The sequence below is a fragment of the Podarcis melisellensis genome, assembly GCF_964234715.1.
Source record: "Podarcis melisellensis genome assembly, chromosome: 3".
Taxonomy (NCBI): domain Eukaryota; kingdom Metazoa; phylum Chordata; class Lepidosauria; order Squamata; family Lacertidae; genus Podarcis; species Podarcis melisellensis.
The window spans coordinates 107,676,928-107,699,737 of record NC_138530.1 but is presented as its reverse complement, the minus strand read 5'-3'; the positions used below and the strand labels follow the sequence as shown (position 1 = coordinate 107,699,737).

The 22,810-nt window shown below is 44.9% G+C and overlaps 3 protein-coding genes across 5 annotated transcripts in view; 1 reads left to right on the top strand and 2 right to left on the bottom strand.

The window, feature by feature from the left end:
• Positions 1 to 327: 327 nt before the first annotated feature.
• On the bottom strand, positions 328 to 7,665 carry MKKS (MKKS centrosomal shuttling protein). Of its 2 annotated transcripts, XM_081906289.1 has the most exons (4): positions 6,664 to 7,665; positions 4,315 to 4,490; positions 3,494 to 3,604; positions 328 to 1,634 (listed from the first exon to the last, which is right to left on the bottom strand). In XM_081906289.1, exons 1-4 carry the CDS (start codon positions 7,655 to 7,657, stop codon positions 1,194 to 1,196), a joined length of 1,722 nt encoding a protein of 573 aa, XP_081762415.1. In that variant the 5' UTR covers positions 7,658 to 7,665; the 3' UTR covers positions 328 to 1,193. The 2 variants fall into 2 exon arrangements, with proteins under 2 accessions (XP_081762415.1, XP_081762416.1); XM_081906290.1 differs by lacking the exon at positions 3,494 to 3,604.
• A 106-nt stretch (positions 7,666 to 7,771) lies between these two features.
• On the bottom strand, positions 7,772 to 21,189 carry LOC309367272 (uncharacterized protein). 2 transcript variants are annotated; one of them, XM_081906695.1, is made up of 3 exons: positions 20,951 to 21,178; positions 12,334 to 12,572; positions 7,772 to 8,072 (listed from the first exon to the last, which is right to left on the bottom strand). In XM_081906695.1, exon 3 carries the CDS (start codon positions 8,023 to 8,025, stop codon positions 7,873 to 7,875), a length of 153 nt encoding a protein of 50 aa, XP_081762821.1. In that variant the 5' UTR covers positions 8,026 to 8,072; positions 12,334 to 12,572; positions 20,951 to 21,178; the 3' UTR covers positions 7,772 to 7,872. The 2 variants fall into 2 exon arrangements, with proteins under 2 accessions (XP_081762821.1, XP_081762822.1); XM_081906696.1 differs by lacking the exon at positions 12,334 to 12,572 and having other exon boundaries at positions 20,951 to 21,189.
• A 459-nt stretch (positions 21,190 to 21,648) lies between these two features.
• The window catches only part of SLX4IP (SLX4 interacting protein), a 95,630-nt gene continuing 94,468 nt past the window's right edge, over positions 21,649 to 22,810 (top strand). The window contains 1 exon segment of the mRNA XM_081906602.1: positions 21,649 to 21,667. The gene's annotated coding sequence lies outside the window, so the exon portion shown is untranslated.

The window sequence follows — 22,810 nt, the reverse complement described above, 5'->3', positions numbered from 1 at the left end:
AGGGTTATGTTCCCAGACTTCTATTTTTCCTGCAATATCATGGATGTCATTTAGGTATTTTAATTGTGGACTGTACAACTGCGGCCTTCAACTGGTGAATCGTGTTTTCGAAATCTAAGTTTCAGCTATGGGGATAATTATCTGAGGAAATTAACATAATATATGGGGTTACTACTTCTGAACCCATCTTCAACCATACAGCTGGATTCAAAATGGCCAATTCAAAAGTCTATAAGGAACACACACACAAACACAAGATTTATTCTTAATTTCTAGTAAGGAAACCATCCATAGTGGCCTCCAAAGAAATTCATAACAGCAGCAAGTAGAAGAAGAGATGTCATTTTTATTGACAAAATATAACCATCAAACATAAACGACATCAGGAAAAGCTAGATGTTTGCATCATGAATTAGGCCTGAAAAGAGATTTGGGGTTGTGTACAAAACTCCAGCTCCACTTGCTCAACAGACCTCCATGCCTTTGACGGAAATTCCTTTCTCTTTCTTGTTCCCTGCAGCCCGTGTGTGGGACCCTCCAGAGCAGATTGGGAGGGGTGTACAAGGGAGGGGGAGGTGAGGAAATGGAGGACAATTATAGCAGAATTGAAGCATCCCCTTACTAATATTGGCTTTATAGATTCATCCGATGCTTCGAGCTGCCATGTGATACAGGAATTCTACAGCTGACATCGCGTGCGACACATTTTGTAACCTGCTTTTAATACATGACTAACCCATCAGATGTTTTTAAGCTGTTATTTTATCAGCCAAGTAAGGTAACCAACCTCCATTAACTGCCACCATTGGACCGCTGGCCCATCAGTCAGTAATACTTCCTAGAGAAAGGTTTTATTACGATGTATTTATTAAATAGGGATTTATTTGTTTTTCCAAAAGGAAAAAATACATGTTCCAATTTTTGCAGCCGTCTGTTCCCATTTTTGAAAGCAGCCATCCCAAGGATGGAGGCAGGGATCCCAATGAGATCTTGTGCATGTGCAAAGAGCCTTCAGGTGTGTGGGAGGAGCTGGCGTACTTTTCCAACTGCAGCTCCTTGTGCAAAGTCGAATGCTTCTTCCGGACAGGTCCTTCAAGAGGTTTTTCAGTGGGAGCAAGGAGACGTGATGGGATGGGGGGGGGGCACTAAATGGCAGCACACATGTGGAACGCAGAAACACTTGCAAACAAAACCTAATTACGATCTTCCACGATATAGGACAGATCTAAAAGCAGACTGGCCGTCTCGACGGCGACTTGTAGGCCATTCCTTTTCGCCGCAAAGCAGTCCAGAATGAGACTGTCGGCGGAGGTTACGGAAGACTCGCCAACGCAACTTTGCGGGGGGAAAGGATGAGAATGGCACTGCAGAATCTTCCAATTGAGACCTTGCTGGGGGCCACAAAGGCCGCAGCCGCACCTCTGAACTACGTCAGACCAATCGGACCCGCTAGGAAGATCAGGTAGAATGCTCCAAAAATGTCCCCATTTCGTATCGGTGAGAGCGTCGCCGCCATCATGCTCTAGGCAGCGAGACACAGATTCTAGCGAGCCGCAAAAGGAATCGGCCACCAACTGGAACTCTGCCCGAGAGCAGCACAAATTTTCCAAGGTGCTGGATGTCACAGCGCAACTCTAAAATAGGAAGGGGATGGGGTTGAGAAAACTATTTCCTAGTATGTTATGATTAAGATACAAAACAAAGATATTCAACGTGCAGAGCAATCCTATGCGCTGTTTACTTGGAGGTAAGTCTTGCTGTATTACTCTCAGGAAACTGAGCATAGGATTACAGCCTCCATATAGGGTTTGAGCCAGAGGAACCAAAGCAACAATAGCATTATTTTTAGAAAGCAAGTGTCTTAAATTAATATTTTGCCTGGAAAACAATGTTAATTACAATTCCACTCCTTTTATTTATTAGTAAATGTCACTGGGGTGGTTCCAGACTTAGTCATACTCAAAGTAAACCTAATGAAATCAATGGGAACTAAGTCTGTCATGACAGTTTAATGATTATTTATTCTTCCTCTTTCTGTATTATTTTAAATTTACAATTTACTCTGCGTATGATTAAGTCTGGATCCAAACTATTAAAGATCGTGTGCTCAGCAGCAGGCGACTTAGGTGGTTTGCAATCTAACAAAACCACCTTCGCCATTGGGAGTGGCCACCGGGACCATATAACATCAGTCCTAAAGGTTCTTCATTGGCTCTCAGTGCGTTTCCGAGCACAATTCAAAGTGTTAGCATTGACCTTTAAAGCCCTAAGCGGCCTCGGCCCAGTATACCCGAAGGAGGGTCTCTACCCCCATCATTCAGCCTGGACACTGAGGTCCAGCTCCGAGGGCCTTCTGGCAGTTCCCTCACTGCAAGAAGTGAGGTTACAGGGAACTAGGCAGAGGGCCTTCTCGGTGGTGGCGCCCGCCCTGTGGAACAACCTCCCATCAGATGTCAAGGAACTAAACAACCATCTGACTTTTAGAAGACATCTGAAGGCAGCCCTGTTTAGGGAAGTTTGTAATGTTTGATTTTTAACATGTTTTAATATTCTGTTGAGAGCTGCCCAGAGTGGCTGGGGAAACCCAGGGCAGGGAATAATAATAATAATAATAATAATAATAATAATAATAATAATAATAATAATAGCTACTACTCAGGGTTCATTCTGCATTATTATTATTAATGATCATCGTAATAATACAACTAATGGATTAATTTTATTACTCAGACTGCTTTCATACACTAAACATCAGATAAGTGATGAACAAATATCTCACTCCACAGTTTCAATTTACAGCAGGAAAAGAATTTTTCAAATAGCCATTTACGCAATACTGAAGAAGGAACGAAATAGATAGGAGAGTAAATGAGGCTGAGGCCTTTCACTAGAATGCGCTGATCGGATAAGATTTTAAGAAGTGCTTGTGCGTTTACTTTTTTCAAAAAAGAGCAGTACAGGCTTGAGGACGCTATGGCTCAGACTACTCAGTAACACACAGGTATCTGTGATGCTTTGTAGTCCAGTCATGCTCATCGGAGAAGATATCTGCAAGGCGGGGGAGACCCTGCTTTTCTCTCTCGTCATTTTCCAGACCAAAATTACCCTTCCCAAGCACGGCAGAGGTGGGGGAAGTTGTATGCCTTCCTCTCCCCTACTTCTCAGCAGGGGATAAAAACAACTTGGGAAGGTTTTTGTGCTGGAGTTTTCTCCATGTGGGAGGCAATTTTGAGCTGACAAGAGAATAAAGAAGGAAGGAGAGAGCATCTTCCTTCGCTTCACCCTTCCTGGGAGCCCGCCTATGCTGTTTTGGATTTAGACAACATCAGCAGCAGCAACAAAATCTCCAAACCATACAGGGTTTTAAGAATCACAGGCATTTAGAGCCTCGGAAAGGTGTTTCACCTCCGCCAATAAACCAATAACCCTCAATGCTCTGAGTGGATTTAAGTGCATTAAACGGCTTTAAAAAGCCACGCGGATCTCAGCATACCTTGTGCCTTACGTAGGACGACAAATGAGTTTCTGTACAGCCACCACCTAACAGTACCCAGGGGTCGGAGACAGTTAATTGCAAAACATGCTCCGCCGTTTGACAAGCCAGCTAGGAAAGAAGCAAAGGACTTTCTGTTGTTATTGTTCTTTAAGCCGAGGAAGAAAAATCCAGGTGAAATAAAGAAATGGTTTTAAAGTGGAGGTCTCCTTATGCAACCCATCTAAAACAAAAAGCCATTCGCTCATTGTATCTGCATACGCCACATTCCCTCAAGGAGCTCTGTGTAGCGGACGTAAGGCTTATCCCGTTCTGTCCACAGCAACCGTGTGAGCTGATTGAGGCTGCGAAGTCCTAACTCGCTCACGTCACCAGCTGAGCAGAGACTTGAACCCAAGACCAACCACAACTGGGAAGCAACACATTGGGGAAGGCTGATTTAGGTGAAAGGTCTCGCTCAGCTGCAGCCGATTTTGCTACCTACGCGAATTAGCTCAAGAGACCTCACTCGTAAACGCAATCCTGATAGCATAAGGCAGGCTTCCTCAACCTCAGCCCTCCAGATGTTTTTGGCCTACAACTCCCATGATCCTTAGCTAGCAGGACCAGTGGTCAGGGATGATGGGAACTGTAGTCTCAAAACATTTGGCGGGCAGAGGTTGAGGAAGCCTGGCATAAGGTCACTACTCTTGCAAACTGCCTCCTCAGTTAGCGTAAGCAGTGGTGGACTGGCAGATTTCCACAAACTATTAATGATTCGTCCCCTCAATGCTTCTCCAAGAATAGGCATCACAGCCGATATTTAGAGAGATTACACCTACCCTCAGCTCCTCCCATGCAGTCTCGTTCCTGCTACAGAGCACCAAGCTGCAGACAACCGGGTCGTCAGGGATTAGATGCAAGAACCGTTTTGAAGCAAACGACTCGGCCCGCAAGTCCTTCAGGCGGCCATAGCAAGCAGGGGACAGAAATTGCAAAGAAGGCATCGGCTGAGAACCTGTTCAAACGAGGAGAAGTCACAGCATGGCATTATTTCACAAACATTGCGCGTAGCGTTGCATGGAACCGAAGTGAACTTTTCTGCAGTGGCTCCCTGTTTGCAGAAGGCTCTCCCAAGGTAGGTTTGGCTGGCGCCTTCATTAGACACCTTGAGGCGCCAGGCACAAACTTATTTCAAAATGTAGGGGTGGGCTCATATCATTTTCTATAAAAGGTAAAGGTAAAGGGACCCCTGACCATTAGGTCCAGTCGTGACCGACTCTGGGGTTGCGGTGCTCATCTTGCTTTATTGGCCGAGGGAGCCGGCGTACAGCTTCCGGGTCATGTGGCCAGCATGACTAAGCCACTTCTGGCGAACCAGAGCAGTGCACGGAAATGCCATTTACCTTCCCGCCAGAGCGGTACCTATTTATCTACTTGCACTTTGACGTGCTTTCGAACTGCTAGGTTGGCAGGAGCAGGGACCGAGCAACGGGCGCTCACCCCGTCGCGGGGATTCGAACTGCCGACCTTCTGATCGGCAAGTCCTAGGCTCTGTGGTTTAACCCACAGCGCCACCTACGTCGCTATCATTTTCTATATGGTCCTCTAATTCTTAGTCTTCTTCCCCTGGGTTCTAGCCCAGGGATGAGGAACTTCAGGCCGGGGGCATGCAGGCCTCCATCTCTCATCTAGCCCTCAGGACTTTCCCAGAGGTCATGCCCCCTTCTGCCTCCCTCTCCCCAGGCCATCCCCCTCATTTGTCCTGCATGGAAACCTCAGTGTTTTTGCCAAGCTAAGATGCGTTTCTCTTCCCACTTGGTTTCAATGCATCTAAGTCGGGTTCATTGTCTGGGGCTTTTTTTTTTTGTCTGGTTGTAAGTTGTTTTGAGTTGCCCTGGGCTAAATAAAGCGACTTAAAAAATTAATCATAATAAAAAATAAAAAATCCTTGAATTCCAGTGAGGGCTCTTGCTCGCCTGCTTGGAGGAGAGGAGTTTTTAGAAACTAGCCTGCTGGATGAAAGGTAACATTCACATTAGTTCCTCTGCCCACCAGGTTGCCCAGAGAGCTGGGCTGAAAAATGTTGCTGTCAGTTATATGCACCACCATGTGCCCTCTTAAGTCTAGACCAGTGGTTCCCAACCTTTTTTTGGCCAAGCCCCAGCTAAGCATCTCTAAAATCCTGATGCTCCACTCCCCCCGTGACATAATTATCATTATTCAAAAAGTGAACTTCTATTCACGTGCAGGAAGCCTAAAAGTCCATTATCTTGGTCTAAACAAGCTTCCTAATTGCCACCCTTAAAAATCAAATTGCCCTTCTGTGGGGTGTGTGCCCCACGTTGGGAACCACGGGGCTAGACGTAGGTTTGCTACATGAAAACTACCCCGCTGGCGAGTTCAGGTACAAAAGGGAAATGGATAATGCAAGCAAGTTCTCTCGGAGGCTGAACGCCTGCTCACCTTTGATAGCCTAGCCAGATTCTACAAAAACTGGGTTGCATCATCACTGTTTATTCTTATTGCTATTAAATTTATATGCATTGTCGTAGTTGGGTTGCATCAGCAGAGCCAATGAAGAGCCACGTGAACCATTAGCTAAATGGACTATATTTGAACAGCGCACCCTCATTAACGAACCAAAACATGGGGGTGGAAAGTAGCACATCGGAGGAATTGTCACGAGCGAGAATACTGCTTATGGCATTACTCTTCCCCGAGAAGCACATCGTGAACATTTCAAGATCGAAAACTCTTTTTAAAGTCTTCATTTTGGCATTTTCACATGAATAAAGGTAAAGGTAAAGGGACCCCTGACCATTAGGTCCAGTCGTGACCGACTCTGGGGTTGCGGCGCTCATCTCGCTTTATTGGCCGAGGGAGCCGGTGTACAGCTTCCGGGTCATGTGGCCAGCATGACTAAGCCACTTCTGGTGAACCAGAGCAGCGCACAGAAATGCCGTTTACCTTCCCGCCGGAGTGGTACCTATTTATCTACTTGCACTTTGACGTACTTTCAAACTGCTAGCTTGGCAGAAGCAGGGATCGAGCAACGGGAGCTCACCCCGTTGCGAGGATTCTAACTTCCGACCTTCTGATCGGCAAGCCCTAGGCTCAGTGGTTTAAACCACAGCGCCACCCGCATCCCCTTTCACATGATTAGGAAAGAACAAAAATCTGCTCGTTACCTGTTATTTGCTTCAGCGGCTCCATCATTGCCGCCCCAACTCTTTCTACAGCCACAACATGTTTCTCCTTCAAGTACTGCTTCAGGGCTGGGTGGATAACTTTTTGGCACACCACAAGGCTCACACCATCGTCTACCATTTGCCTGCCTAAATTCAGCAACTGGCCTAAGACCTCTGCTTCCAGAAACATTCTTTGATGGACAAAGATGGTTCCTTCTCCCGTGTCAGACAAGTCTCCTGATAGGGACAGAGAGAAAAGCGCCATCTTGATTGCGCACGAAGCAGCCGTTCTGACAGGAAGCTCTGTGGTCAGATTCAAGTCGGGTGTTTCAATTAGAAGTCCAGGATAGACCGCAGAATCCATAGCTCTCCTATCTTTCACAGGTATATAAAGACATTTCCCGAAGGCAACGCTGGTCTCCGTGTTTTGTGGGCTGATGCTCAACACAAAGGCCTTCAGCACCAGAGTGCTGATATGATTTGCCTCACACCTGCTAAGCATGCAGGCCCGTTTGCTGGTCAGCACACTGCGCACCAAACCGAGAGGGATCTTGGAGCTGCCGAAATCCACCGGCACTCTACAGCCGCATGCTTCGGATGAGAGATAGTCGGTGCACAGGCTCAAAAGGTGCTGGCAGATTTTAATGGAAGTGCATGGAGCAACGTTCAAGGCTCTGATTTTTTCAAGCAGGCTGCAGCAGAGAATGGCCGTGAATAAGCCGCAGTCGCTGAAACGGGAGAGGTGACTCTGCACAGAGGCTGTCAGAAGTTTTAGCATTGGGTGGGTGACGCAGAGGCCAGCGAGCAACGCGGATGACTGTGATGTGGTGCGGACATATCCTCCCATACCATTGTGGAGCTGTTTAAACCTACCTGTGGGGCCATAGCAAGACTTGGCGATTTCACTGAACACAGACAGAACACAGCTAATGGCTTCCTTAGTCAAAGGTTCGCTGGTACACAATGAGGGCTTTTTAGCATCGAGGCGAGACATTTTTCTCCCCCCCAGGTAAGATTCCAGTCAGGACTTACTGCACCCCATATAGTTGTCTCTTCCTCCCAGTACTTATGGAAATGTTAAAAGGAAAAGAAGAAGAAAAAGGATATGTTTCCATTTCCACAAAGCACATTTAATCAACTATGGAGTCAATGACAAAACAAATGCACACTTGCTATGATAGCTACCAATGTGAAGATGCAGAGATTGCGTCATTCGTCAAGACCCTTTGATTTAATTTCCAAGCTTGTTTTAGCAGAGGACTTTGCGGCTCGTTGAATGAAATAGGTCCCAAGATGGACACCGACAAATGACAGTCCAGCCACAAGGAGCCAGTTTTTCCGAATCCAGCTGATCTTCTTCATCTCTTTAGTTCACGGCCCGAAACTCAAATTAACAAAGTGAAGTGTACCTACAGTTTTAGAAAAAGAGACGGGTGGTGAATGAGGCTGCCGTTAGAGGCACAGTTACTTGTTACTTGTTGTAGATACAATATATTTCAATGAGACCTGCGGGCAAACAGCAGGCCAGCTCAGCAGAATATGAGATTATAGCATAATGTGCAATCAAACTGGTTAAAAGACCCTCACATGTCCTTCCCTGTATAATTGGTTATGCAAGCACAATGCAAAAATCCCGTGTTCATTTAAAATGCTGGGAGGGAGAAACAGTAACCAAAGCAACCAGCCAAGGGAACACCCTAATTTTGACTTGCAGGGCTTCATTTCACCTATATTTTGGCGTACGAAGCAGAAACGTGACCGAAATAATCATGCATTTTCTCAGCTCACATTTTAGCAAGACAATTCACGCCAAACGGATCACTCTGCTTATCTTTTTAACACCGTTGGGGCTCATTTAAAGTCCTGTCATGTATTTGACAGAAGGCACATCATGTGATCTGGTATCCGATAACTCTGGCTGCACGAGCAAGGTGTGTGAAATATTGGAAACATCCTGTTTATGCTAGGGAAATGCTACCCCCCCAAAAAAAACAACTAGTGTGAATCCTTAGACACAACATATCCCAGCGACAAGATGTTAGGGGGCATGGCTGAATGGTATAGACTTTAACTGTCTTTTCAGGAGCCTGATATGTCATTGTAATTTTCTATTCAATGAAACAGAAAGCCTATTAACCTCTTGAATTTGGGGGGAATTATCAGTTAAATAGGGACACGGGTGGCGCTGTGGGTTAAACCACAGAGCCTAGGACTTGCCGATCATTAGGTCGGCGGTTCGAATCCCTGGGATGGGGTGAGCTCCCGTTGCTCGGTCCCTGCTCCTGCCAAGCTAGCAGTTCGAAAGCACGTCAAAGTGCAAGTAGATAAATAGGTACCACTCCGGCGGGAAGGTAAACGGTGTTTCCATGCGCTGCTCTGGTTTGCCAGAAGCGGCTTGGTCATGCTGGCCACATGACCTGGAAGCTGTACGCCGGCTCCCTCAGTCATTAAAGCGAGATGAGCGCGGCAACCCCAGAGTCAGCCACGACTGGACCTAATGGTCAGGGGTCCTTTTACCTTTACCTTACCTATCAGTTAAATACACAGCTCGAAGAGGAAAATAGTAAAAGTGGAATTCTTCACTGTAAGTGTTGCATCCCTTCTTGGCCAACCAATTCTTTGTCTGCTCCCATATCCTACCCACATTGGTCTCCAACGGTTGCCCCATGAGTCCTTGGCAATAAAATTCTAAATTGAGGGGGAGAGCCAGAAGAAAGGAAGCCACAATCCACAACTTCCCACTATAGCCGAAACCCATAAAGCCAAACCTTCAGACCAACATCAAAATGCAACAGTAGGCAGTGCAATGCAGCAGAAGGTTCCCAAAATCAACCCATGTGCCCAAGCAATACTACCAGCGTGGCCACAAAGTTCAGACATTGCAGCTGCACACCTTTTTGTCATGGCCCAACTAAACAAGGGAGCAGCAAGAGCACCCACAATTCATATGATCAGGTTTGCAGATGGGATCTGTAAGTGTCATTGGCCGTGGGTAGTTCTTGGTTGATGTCAGACTATGTGGCCTTCAAAACTTGATATGCTGGTGGAAGATAAAGCCACAGTTGCCATGCCCATCCCTGTAGGTGGGCAGGAAAGGGATCTCAGCCATTTGCTGGCTGCACCTTGTCATGGGCACTGGAATATGGAGGGCAGAACTGGAACAGTGGTTGTTCCTATACTCAGTCAATGGGAATTATAGAGACAGAACTACCTAAATTGTGTAGAAACTTATTCATGTATGCTACTACAGCAGCAAGAATGCTATTTGTCCAAAAGTGGAAAGAAGCAGAAGTCCCAGCAAAGGAAGAATGGACACAAAAACTTATGGAATAGGCAGAAATGGCCAGAAGAGTAAGAAATCAAGATAACAAACTTTTTATAAAAGAATGGAAATGGTTTATTGGATATTTACAGATAAATTGCAAACTGATAAAATCATTGGCAGGATTATTGTAATAACCTGCAGTTTCCTAAGAGTATATATTTAAAGTAGATAATTAAATGAATTTGGATATGCAGAAGGTATTAAAAAATAAATTCAAGGAACCACAGAAACTTTGAAATGTTAAACTGATTGTAAAACTAATGTAACGTATAAACTCGAAAAGTATAAATAAAAACTTTAAAAGAAATACTCAGTCAATGGGCCTACTCTAAACAGGATGAGTCTGGAATGAATTTGTTGCGCCTGGGCAATTTATCTGCAATTCTTGAAGCAGCTGGAATGAATTTGCTGTTCCTAGATTTGCTCTGCCAGTGGCCACCTCTTGGCTGCCTTTACCCATTAGGCTTGTATTCCTACTGGGGGCCAACGGCCACATCAGTCACACATCACCTTTGACCAATGCTGCAGGGTGGTTTGGGTACTGCACTGGTGATTACGATTGTTGTTGGGGTGGGAGTGTGTGATTCGGATCACTGCCATAAGGATCTGACCTAATATGCTTAATTTGTCTCCTTTTGCAATTGGCCCAGCAGCCCCTGCCTATATTAAATGTATGTTTATGAGCCCATTCTTCATCACAACCATTCTCGGATCATGCTACAATTATGGGAGTCCACAGGAGGAGAGGAAGAGGGCAATGGGATCTTCTGAGCCTCAGCTTTCTTGTTGAAAATATATATATATATTTAACATTTGCAGAGATATGAGGCAAAAACACACATGCAATATTCTCATATTGCCAGCTCCCCCTTTTAGTGTTCAACTTTCTATTCCAGGCATAGGCAAACTTGGCCATCCAGATGTTTTCGGACTACAACTCCTATCATCCCTAGCTAACAGGACCAGTGGTCAGGGATGATGGGAGTTGTAGTCCCAAAACATCTGGAGGGCCACATTTGCCTATGCCTGCTCTGTTCTCACCCCCACCCCAATTCCTGCAGATATCATTACAATGCAATTAAAAGAAACACAATTGAAGAGCCCAATGAAGATCTACAGCAGATTTAAAACCAAACCCTAAGACAATGTTTAAAACACACTTGTGCATAAAGACTGCATTTATGTTAATGCACTATAATCTGTCGGTATAAATTAGCCGAAGGACTGCAGTATTGATGACAAACCTTTTTTTTTCTACGTTTACAGAAACGACGGTTTTTAACTTTTTTTTTTAAAAAAAACACCTTAGTAATAATTATTGAAGCTTGCAGACAGGCGGGTTCAGAAAAATTAGGTTAGGCATGTGCTTCTATGCATTATGCATGGAGAACCGTATTTGCAGCAGCTCTGCAAAGGCAGGTGGTGAACCGCAGCTGGGATGCTTCACATTCATTACAGATCTGATCAGTGCCCGTGTCCCATTTTGCCACCCTGTATGAAAATGTAAACTGATGAAAAATGTCACAGCAGATGAATTCAAGCAACCAGGATGGCACATTTTTAAAAAGATAAACAGGCGGCGGTGTTGGGGGAATGGCTGCACCTTAAATTTAAAGCAGCAAATCCCATATTCAGACGTACGCCCCACAACCAAGATGAAATAAAAGCAAAAATGAAAGCTCGGATTCTTAAAGAACCCAGTTGCCCACCGCTGATTTAAGTGTTGCTAATCCCGGTGCATTTTCCTGGGTCACACAGCTGCCTGGTTTTCAGTTAGCAGGAAGAAAAATCAAACCAGGTTTTTATTGGGTTTTTCTGTGAAAACAATTTTAGTCATGGAGCTGTACACAACAATGTTACTTAGCATTTATTGACCGCTGTCGGGTTTTCAAAGTGCTTCACATTTTTGCTTTTTACAACAACCCTATAAGGTAGGGCCTGTGTAATTCTCTCAAGCCCCAGGGAGAACACCTTGCCTAGGACAACTTAGTGAGCTCAGGGCAGAGGTTAAATCTCAACCAAGGCCTTCCTGGTTTGTAGCTCAGCCTCGTAGTTACTATGCTATTAAGGGAAGTGGAGCAGATTTGCTTCCAAATATTCTTTCTAAACCCACCTCTCTGATTGACTGACTTTCAGAAATTGCTAGCGTAAAATCTGTGCCTGTCCTTGACAGGCAGAGCCAAGGACTGCCTATTATGGACCACTGCTGTTCTGGGCACAGGAAGAGGCTCTGGACTGTAGAGATGCAGGAAAAGGGAACAATTTCTATAATTTTGCTGCAATACAAGATTCTCTTTTATTTGCATTGCCTTGATGGTTTTGTTCTTGCTGCAGCAGGAACTTACCTTTCGATTTTCCTGCAGCACCGTTATTGGCTATTTTTTTTACTTTTGCTGTCCTGTTGCAGTGCGTATGTCACAAGGCCAGGGTCAGGGATAGTGTCCTCACTCTTTGGCTGGAACATAGGATTGGATTTGATGTTATACCAGCCCCAGTGTATCAACGCAAGGCTAGGTCCCATAACAATCAAAACTTTGTAGTTCTTCCAAATGCTTTTAATGCCCATAGCGTGTCTGGCTGCTACCTATGTAAAGAACAGGAAAATTTGAAATACGTTCTACTGAACACAATTTAAACACGCATGCACCCTCATACCCCAACAGTAATAATTGTGCAATCAAGCAAAGACTGAACATTTGCATTTGGGTCGCATGATCCTAGATACTTTCTCAGAAATAAGCCCCACAAATTTAAGGAGTACAGTCATACCTTGGTTGTCGAACGGAATCTGTTCTGGAAGTCCGTTTGACTTCTGAAAACATTCAACAACCAAGATGTGGCTTCTGATTGGCTGCAGGAGCTTCCTGCAAGCAATTGGAAGCTGAGTAAGCCGCATTGGACGTTTGGCTTCCAAAGAACATTTGCAAACCGGAACATACTTGCAGCGTTCGGGAGCCAAAAGGTTAGACTCCTAAGGTGTTCAGCTTCCAAGGTATGACTGTACTTGTTTCCAAGGTCATGCCATCTAGCCATAATCTTATAGCAATTTTTTTTTTCGATTCATGTTTGGAGAAAACCTGTGCTCTTTCCCCCACAATTCCCTCCCTATGCTCTGTGCCCATTAAATAATGAAATCCTTAACTACTTACAGCATAAGACCAGAGTCTGGATAGCTCGGTTGGTATGGGCATGGTACTGATAAATTCAAGGTCACAGGTTTGATCCCCTGTGGGACAGCTGCAGATTGCTGAATTCTAGGGGGTTGGACTAAATGATCCTCAGGGTCCCTTCCAGCTCCACAATTACCGTATTTTTCGTCCCATAGGACGCTCCATCCCATAGGATGCACCTAGTTTTTTTTGGGGGGGGAATAAAGGAAATTCCCCCCTTTATTTCCCCCCCAAAACCAGGTTGGGGAAACCGAACCAGGTTGAGGAACAGCGGGATGGCGGCGCTGTGCCCCCTTGCTGTCCCCCGAGCTTGTGGGGCTGGCCGATGTCTGTCCGGCGCGCGGGGCGGCAGGCTGCTATCCGCAGCGTAGGGAGCCCTGCAGGAACTCCCGCAGGGCTGTCTAGGCTGCGGATGTGTTCCTGAAGCCTGGAGAGCGAGAGGGGTCAGTGCACACTGACCCCTCTCGCTCTCCAAGCTTCAGCGAAAGCCTGCATTCGGCCCATAGGACGCACCCAGATTTCCCCTTCATTTTTGGAGGGGAAAAAGTGCGTCCTATAGGGCGAAAAATACGGTATATGATTCTATCTGGCGATGCACTCTTAAAAATCCTGCACTTACCAACTGTGTGATATGCAGCAATATGTGAGAGGGCTTTTTCAACAAGGGAACCTTGATTATGGAATCAAGCTGGCCTTGCCCCTGGTAGGTTTTGGAGGTGTCTTCTGAACAGGGCTGGATTAAGCATTAAGCAAAATAATCACATGCTTAGGACATCAAGGGAAGGGGGGCACCACAAAAAAATTCCATTGCTGGATTTACTATGGACCATATGGCACAGCTGAACAAAACATTATTTATATGGAAAAATAAACATCATTTTCCATCTTACTGTAGGTTGCTTCATTTCGAAAAACAAAATTTTATTTTATGGTTTATATTTTGAATTAGATATATATGAAGAGGAACCCAAATCTTTTAAGCGCTTAGGGCCTCTAAAGGTCTTAACCCAGCCCTGCATATGAAGACATTTTTGTTACCCAGGCATTTAGCTGATTTAAAGTCAATTTGTTTTGTGACTTGATCTGTATCTTTTGTTTGTTTCAAAATGGTACAATGATGTTTCAGTTAGGTTTATTAAATGTATATATTGCTTTCCACGACAAAAAAAATGCCCTGAAGTGATTTGAAAACAAATTAAATACACAAAAAAGAAACCACATAAGCACGTTAAAAACAGAGTTGGAATAAAATGCTTCGTTCCCACCAATCCAAAGCTGAACACCAAAACATTGCAAACACCCATATTCTCTGGCATATTTTGTAAGTGCCCTAAATAAATAATCTCTTTCAAAAACCTAGCTATATCAATTCTCCTTTTTATTGGAGGAACTGGGTTCGTATGTTGTTCTTTCTTTAACCTTTTGTTTTGCTTACTGAAATTAAGAGTCTGTGTTTCTAAAAGTTCCAAGTTCATTTGTTCCCAAATTCAGTGGTACCTCGGGTTACATACGCTTCAGGTTACAGGCTCCGCTAACCCAGAAATATTACCTCGGGTTAAGAACTTTGCTTCAGGATGAGAACAGAAATCGTGCTCCGGCGGTGTGGCGGCAGCAGGAGGCCCCATTAGCTAAAGTGGTGCTTCAGGTTAAGAACAATTTCAGGTTAAGAACAGAGCTCTGGAACGAATTAAGTACTTAACCCGAGGTAAAAGTGTCCTTAATTTATTAAGAACTGTTTTAAGTGGCTGCCTTCTTATGCTCTTTTTCTTCATTATTAATCTCCAGTACAAATTCGTTTTTCTGTTTTGCCTGCTCTTTTCTTTTCACGATAAGCACTGAGTGGGTTCAGAATACCTCTTAGAAATGCTTTGCTAGCATCCCACACTTGCTGTCTCTGGAACATTATTAACAGGGAGGGGAATGCAATTCTTCACATATCCTGATTACTTCTGGGTTTGAGAGCAAGAGCACATTTGACTTCTGGGGGCAGGCAGTTCTTGCTCTAGTTGCAATAATTGCATGGAAGTATGACTGTGCTCTATATAGGTTGATGTTTCATGAAACCTCCAGAGCAGATTAAGGGGTGGGTGGGGGGCAGAGTGGTGGAGGAGGAGTGGGGGACAAAAGACCAGGATCCCCATAGCGCAAATGGATTTTTGATGCACAAGCAGGCAGACTTCATTGGATTCTGCCTACAACCTCTGTTACAAGAATTCCAAGGTCTCAAATATAGAATAAAAAGGTAAAGGTACCCCTGCCCGTATGGGCCAGTCTTGACAGACTCTAGGGTTGTGTGCCCATCTCACTTAAGAGGTCGGGGGCCAGCGCTGTCCGCAGACACTTCCGGGTCATGTGGCCAGCGTGACAAGCTGCATCTGGCGAGCCAGCGCAGCACACGGAAACGCCGTTTACCTTCCGGCCAGTAAGCGATCCCTATTTATCTACTTGCACCCGGGGGTGCTTTCGAACTGCTAGGTTGGCTGGCGCTGGGAGCGAGCGACGGGAGCGCACGCCGCCACGGGGATTCGAACCGCCGACCTTTCGATCGGCAAGCCCTAGGCGCAGAGGCTTTTACCCACAGCGCCACCCGCGTCCCTTGTCAAATATAGAATGAATGTTCATAAATGTACACGGCAAACACATACATAAGTACAGTATATAAACCAGGCTTCCTCAACCTTGGACTTCCAGATGTTTTGAGACTACAATTCCCATTATCGCTGACCACTGGTCCTGCTAGCTAGGGATCATGGGAGTTGTAGGCCAAAAACATCTGGAGGGCAGAGGTTGAAGAAGCCTGATATAAATCATGTGTTTGAAATAGTACAGTCATACCTTGGGTTGAAGTTGCTTCAGGTAGAACATTTTTGGGTTGCGCTCCACGGTGACCCGGAAGTAACAGAATGCGTTACTTCCAGGTTTCTCCGCTCGTGTATGCGCAGACAGTCAAAATGACGTCACGTGCATGCGCAGAAGCAGCGAATCGCGACCCGCACAGGTTGTGTTCGCTTCAGGATGCGAACAGGGCTCCGGAACAGATCCCGTTCGTATCCAGAGGTACCACTGTACAGGAGAACAATCCTGAAGCCATTTTGACTCTCCCAAATTTACCTCAAACATTTCTCTGCAAGAAGGAAAGAAATGGGAAAAGCTTTCCAATTGTCTTTGGACTGTAGGGGCTTACACCTCCCTTATCTGTTAAACTGAGGAAACTATTGATTTTTACTGTTTGGCCTTCCAAATCGTGTATTTTTGCCCTTAGAGCTACCCTGGGCAGGACTCAATGCCCCATTCCTATCTACTGCTATCAGTATTTCCTAGTCTGAAAAATTAGATACAGTAGTCATAAAATTTAGGTTGGCCATCATTTGAGCATGTTTCCCTAGTGATCTGTTTACATTTAATAAAATAAACTGCTTTTCAGGGGCTACCATTTGATTTTCCGCAGTCTGTTCCCGATTCTACAAGTAAATCTCTGCAGGGCTGATTGTTCTGTGGGCTGCATATTCTCCTAGGCGTTTATTTTTAACAATTCTTCATTTCCTTATACAAATGTGTGTGTGCTTCTTGAAAGCTTTCACATTAGCTTTGACAATATATTTCTCCTTCTTCAGATTCAAAAACATTCTTCCCTTTTAATTAAAATGGTAATGCCAGGGTTACACAACGTGCTAAGAGGAAGGCACGCTTGGCAAACCCTCACCGTGATCAACTCCCACATGCAAACCTATGCTCCCACTGTGGAAGGATGTGTGGATCCAGAATTGGCCTCCAGAGTCACTTACGGACTCACTGTTAAAACCATGTTTATGGAAGACAATCTTACTTGGCTACAAGTGATCGCCAAAGAAGAAGACAACTTCAGAATTCCACTAGAGGCTTCCATGATCACAAAGCTGTAGAGTTGGAAGGGACCGCAAGGGTCATCTAGAAACTATTTTTTTTAAAAAGCAATAGATCTCTGCACATAGGAAAGTGGTGCATCAGGGAAAAGATGAGGCTAGAATCTTTCCCTCGATGTCTAGTCTTCTATGCCAGGGGTGGCCAACTCCCAAGAGACTGCGATCTACTCACGGAGTTAAAGACTGGTAGTGATCTACCCCCTTTTTGGGGGTTCAGGTCAAAGTTGTTGAACTTTTTGTAGGGAGGAGGGAAGCCCCTTTTTGGGGGTGCAGAGCTTTTTTTAGGGGAGCCAAACTTGTTCTTTGGGGAGAGCCAGTGATCTACCAGTGATCTACCACAGACATCCAGTGATCTACCGGCAGATCACAATCTACCTGTTGGACGTGCCTGTTCTATGCTAAGGGAATATTTTGTAGGAGCCAGTCAATCATCCTAAGGCACATTATTCATAGATATGAGCCTCATACATATGAGTATGCTAAATTGGTAAAGCTCAGGCACACCATTATCATCTCAGTGAGAACTACGTTTAATCTGCAGACTCACCTCCCACGTGTTAAAGAGCATATATAGATTCAGTTTTAAACTGAACTAGTCTTTTGCTTCCAATAAATGACCAGTCAGAGACATCTGTGCCAATTCAGTTAGAGCTGCAGGCAGGATGAACAAAAAACCATAAATGATTTTTACAATTTCACATCTTTTTTTCTTTTAAAATAAGCAACATCTTCTTTTTTAAAACAAACAAACCACCCCCCCCCACATTATTTGGTTTAAAATGAAGCCGGCTTTTAATACAAGCCAACATGTTTAAATGGCACTGAAAATAAATCCGTGCTCCTCTGACAAACACCCTTTTGCTTTTCTACGTAGAAGAACGAACGGGAGGTGGGAGGGAGAATCTGAATTTAGGTCATATGACTGTCAAACAAATGGCACGGACATTTAGGGCACAAGCCACCTAGAGTTAGGACATTTTTAAGCCAGTTGACTTCAAATGAAGGTTTAGGTTTGTGCTCCTGTCCTAGATTGTGTAAATGCTCTGCTTCATAGCAAACAAACATTATCATCGTTACAGCAAACAGGAACATGTGTTATCTTGTTCAGAAAATATATGAATTAAATAGTTGAATTAAAGTCAGTATTTTAGGGTGGGGGTGGGGTTATATAATCCATCCTAGTGACATAAAAAGGAACAATGATATTTACTGCTTGCACAGTCACGTAGATGGAGTAAAAGTTCAGTTCTGCGCTACTGAAAGCAATGCAGTACAGATAGAACAGCTCTGCAACTGAAGCTGCGTCCAATTTATGATGGTGGTTCCTGCTCCAGCAAGTGACATGCATGTGGAAGCCTTGCTCCCGTGGGTGGATCACATTATCTGCACTAGGGTGACAGTGTTTTGCAAATGGCAAACTTTCCTGCCCAAGCAAAATGGCAAGCTGTTAGTCAAAATGGGCATGTGCAGCTGCCCTTGGTCAAAATAATCCCCTTTAAGGCCAAAATCAATTGGCAAGTGCTGGCAGGATTGTATCTGGGGTCCGAATGGAGTACCTTGGAAAACAACATGCCTGGTTGGGTGGGTGGAACCCTGATCAGAAGCATTTTATATTGCAATGTTTTGTTGCCGGTTCCACTTGTAAACTCATAATACCATAGCTTAAGAACACAAAACGCAGAAAAACAGTGCTTGCAATACAGATGCCTGCATGATCATTAACTACACCCAAGTCTACATGAATTTAAAGACATAACAAGAGCATAGCTGTCAACTTTCAGATTTGAAAATAAGGGATCAGCAGCCTCGAAAATAAGGGATCAACAGCCTCACCTGTCCCGGGTACGGTCTACGGGATATCTAACAATCCGGGATAGCAGTGGGAAACGGCGCTGGAATAAGGGAATTTCCCGCAAAAAAAAGGGAAGGTTGACAGCTATGAACAAGAGCCTTCTGCATCAGGACAAAGGACCATTTAGTTCAACTTCTTATTCTCAGAGTGATCAACCAGATGCTTGCAGTAAGCCCCAAAGCAGGATTTATATGCCTAATGGAAACGCAAAACAAATCAGTTCTGGGTTTTGTTGTGACTGGTCATAGGTTATGAACTACAACAGGCAGAGAGAGACACTATTCAGGGCACAGTTCTGTATGCTAGATTTGCATAAATATTACAAGCAATGACAGGTTTTAAAATCTAAGTCACACGAGCAAACTTCCAGTTTCATAAATTACAGTAGTTCATTTCGTAGACTTGTAGACTTAGAAGGGACCACGATCTAGTCATCTAGTCCAATGGAACCCATGACCCTGAGATTAAGAATCTCATGCTCTACCAACTGAGCATATTTGGATAGTTACAATTCAATATTTGGACTCCAATATTCAAGATCACAATGAGGACGACCCAACTTTTTACACTATGCAATGAGCTTCCCAGTTCTAAATGAGATGTTAAGCTGGTTTCTGGGCTACACAACACTCCAGATTGCATGTGGACGGACTTATTTCTGCAGACAAAAAAACTTCCTGTTTAAAAACTAGTTTTTTACACAAGAAAGCTCCTCTCTGGCATGATCCTTTTTTACATCTGTGAAACAATAGCACTATAGTCAGCAGGTGGTGGTAATATGTCCTTTCCTTTGGTCTTGCAACACCACGAAACCCCGAAATAAAGAAGACTTTTGTTACCCTGTCAGTGCACACATGGATAAATGGGGATTCTGCTACTAAGGGCTTGAAAGCAGTTGTGTTATACTGTAGTGGTTGAAGTGCTGAAGAGAAACTATCAAGACATGGGTTTGAATCCCTACTTGGTCATGAAGGTCACTGGATGACCTTGGGCCAGTCACCTTCCCTACCTCTACCTCTCTCTTAAATCAGAGCCAGTGAAGGCGGTGAATGTCTTGTGTGAGTGTCTGGAGGTGGTTAGAGGATGGATGGCGGCTAACAGATTGGGGTTGAATCCTGACAAAACAGAAGTACTGTTTTGGGGGGACAGGGGGCGGGCGGGTGTGGACTCCCTGGTCCTGAATGGGGTATCTGTGGCTCTGAAGGACCAGGTGCGCAGCCTGGGAGTCATTTTGGACTCACAGCTGTCCATGGAGGCGCAGGTCAATTCTGTGTCCAGGGCAGCTGTTTATCAGCTCCATCTAGTATGCAGGCTGAGACTCTACCTGCCAGCAGACTGTCTCCCCAGAGTGGTGCATGCTCTGGTTATCTCCCGCTTGGACTACTGCAATGCGCTCTACGTGGGGCTACCTTTGAAGGTGACCCAGAAACTACAACTAATCCAGAATGCGGCAGCCGGACAGGTGACTGGGAGCAGCCTTTGAGACCACATAACACCACTCTTGAAAGACCTACACTGGCTCCCAGTACGTTTCCGAGCACAATTCAAAGTGCTGGTGTTGACCTTTAAAGCCCTAAACGGCCTTGGCCCAGTATACCTGAAGGAGCGTCTCCACCCCCATCGTTCTGCCCGGACACTGAGGTCCAGCTCTAAGGGCCTTCAGGTGGTTCCCTGCCTGTGAGAAGTGAGATTACAGGGAACCAGGCAGAGGGCCTTCTCGGTGGTGGCACCCTCCTATCAGATGTCAAGGAAACTATCAATTTTGGGGTCTTCCTAAAAAAAATTCAACAATTTGCAGGTGTCAGGAATTTGAAATTAATTTTACGTGCTTTTCAATTACCCTTCTCCAGCATTTCTAATTTTTTTAAAAGGGGAGGAAGGGAAAAAGTAGCCAAGTCTCTTATCTTTCTCTGCTGCTGAGAAAGGTTACAATTCAATGAATTCAATTCAATGTCCCTCCAGTAGTAGTAGTAGTAATAATAAAAATAAATAATAATAATAATAATAACAGAGTTTCCCTCCCCTGCTGCTCCAGTACCTCTATCTCTCTCTCTCTCTTGGACGGGCCAGCAAATACTCTGCAAACCTCTCAGGCTCCGCAGCTCTCCTGAAATGGACTTCAAGGAGAAATGAGACTACATATCCCAGGATGCACCACGAACGCGAAGAGCTAGGCCGTCCACGGTAAGGGGCCCTCTGTGCATTCTGGGAGCTGTAGTGCGCATGTAGGAGGGAGACTAGGCCTCTCTCCCATGAAACCGGCAGGCTAATTGCCGGAGCGTGGGCTGTGACGAGCTATTGGCTGCCGCCCGTCACGTGGCCCCGTAGAAAAGCCCTTACGTAAGGGCGGAAAACGGAAGTAGTCGGCGGACATCTTTGAATGGGCCGGAAGACGTCAAGCCTAGAGGAACCTTCCTCGTTTCCTATACGCGAATCGGCTCTTTTGAACCGGGCGGGGGATCCCAAGGGCCGAGCACTGCTGCTCGCGCGCCAGATTTCCGAGTCGTTTTCGAAGCGAGGGAGAGTGGCAAGGCCGACAAACGGCGCGTTATAGAGAAGCAACAGAAAAGCCGACTAAATGTTTTGGGGCTGGAAGCAAAGTGCGAGGCCCAAGTGGAGCTGATAAAGAGCGCCTCGCGGTGTAGTCCGTTCCATTCCCACCCACCCCCCCTCCGAACACAGCCGGAAGTCTCGTGCGCTAGCCTCGCCTCTCTTTCCCTCTAAGGAAAAAGGAGCCGAATTCAAGGTTGCCGCGGTGAGTTACTGCGGGGGAAAGCAGAGAGGGGAGCTGCTACCCGGAATCAAGGGCTCAGCTGGGGGTTTGGCCCTCTCATAGTGGAATTACATCTGTTTCCCCTTGGTGCATCTTATTTTGGAGCCTTTTGCACCAAGGTGTGCCGCTTTATGCCCCTGGTTTAGATTCCTAGAATTGCAGAGTTGGGACACCCGAGGGTCATCTAGTCCAACCCCCTCTGTCTGCCAGGAATCTTTATTTATTTTTTTTGCTCGAACCCACTACAGTATCCTGAAATGAAGAGTCTCCCAGGCTTTGATCGACCGAGCCATCCTGCTGCCTTCATTTAAACAGCCCACGAACCTTAAGCATTTGTGTGTGTTTCTCAAATTTATTTATTTGGTTTTTCAGATTTAAAATTTTACAGCCACGTATCGAACATACAACATAAAAACAAGATTCCAAGGAATCTCCTGGACTTCCCTCCTCCCCTTCGTAGGTCCTATTGTTAAGTACGTCCCCCGGCATCTTTTGTGATAATCCAAATCTTTTACCTCTCCGTTGTAATATGTGATGCTAGAGAATAATATGTTTAAAGTTAAAATGGAAAGAAAGAAAGACGTTAAGTGATTAAGTTAATATTATGAGAAAAATTGGTTTTGGAAAACTGTTACAATGATACACTGAAATTCATCTAGGGGAATTTGAGGAAGTCACTTAACAATGTCACTAAGACTGGATCAAGTTCAGATATGATTTGTGTCTGTTTGTTTAAAATTTTGGGAAACCAATAAAAAAAATTGGGGGGGGAAAATCACCATTAATCTACAAGTGCTATTCCAATCCTACTAACGTTTTTAACTGCTTGCAATGGTTTTTAAGATAAGTTATAAATTTTCCCTATTCCTTATTAAAATTTTGGTCTTCCTGATTTCTGATTCTTCTGGTCATTTTAGCCATTTCGGCATAATCCATCAATTTGATCTCCCGTTCTCCTTCTCTTCTTTCCATCTCTGGACCAATAATCTCTCTGCAGCTATGATCGCATACATAAATAATCTTTTCTGCTCTCTTGGGATTTTGGCACCTCAGAGATCCAGGGATTGCCCAGGCTGCAATCCTTCGTGCTGTGTTGGGATTTCATTGGAAGTAGTAATTCTGCAT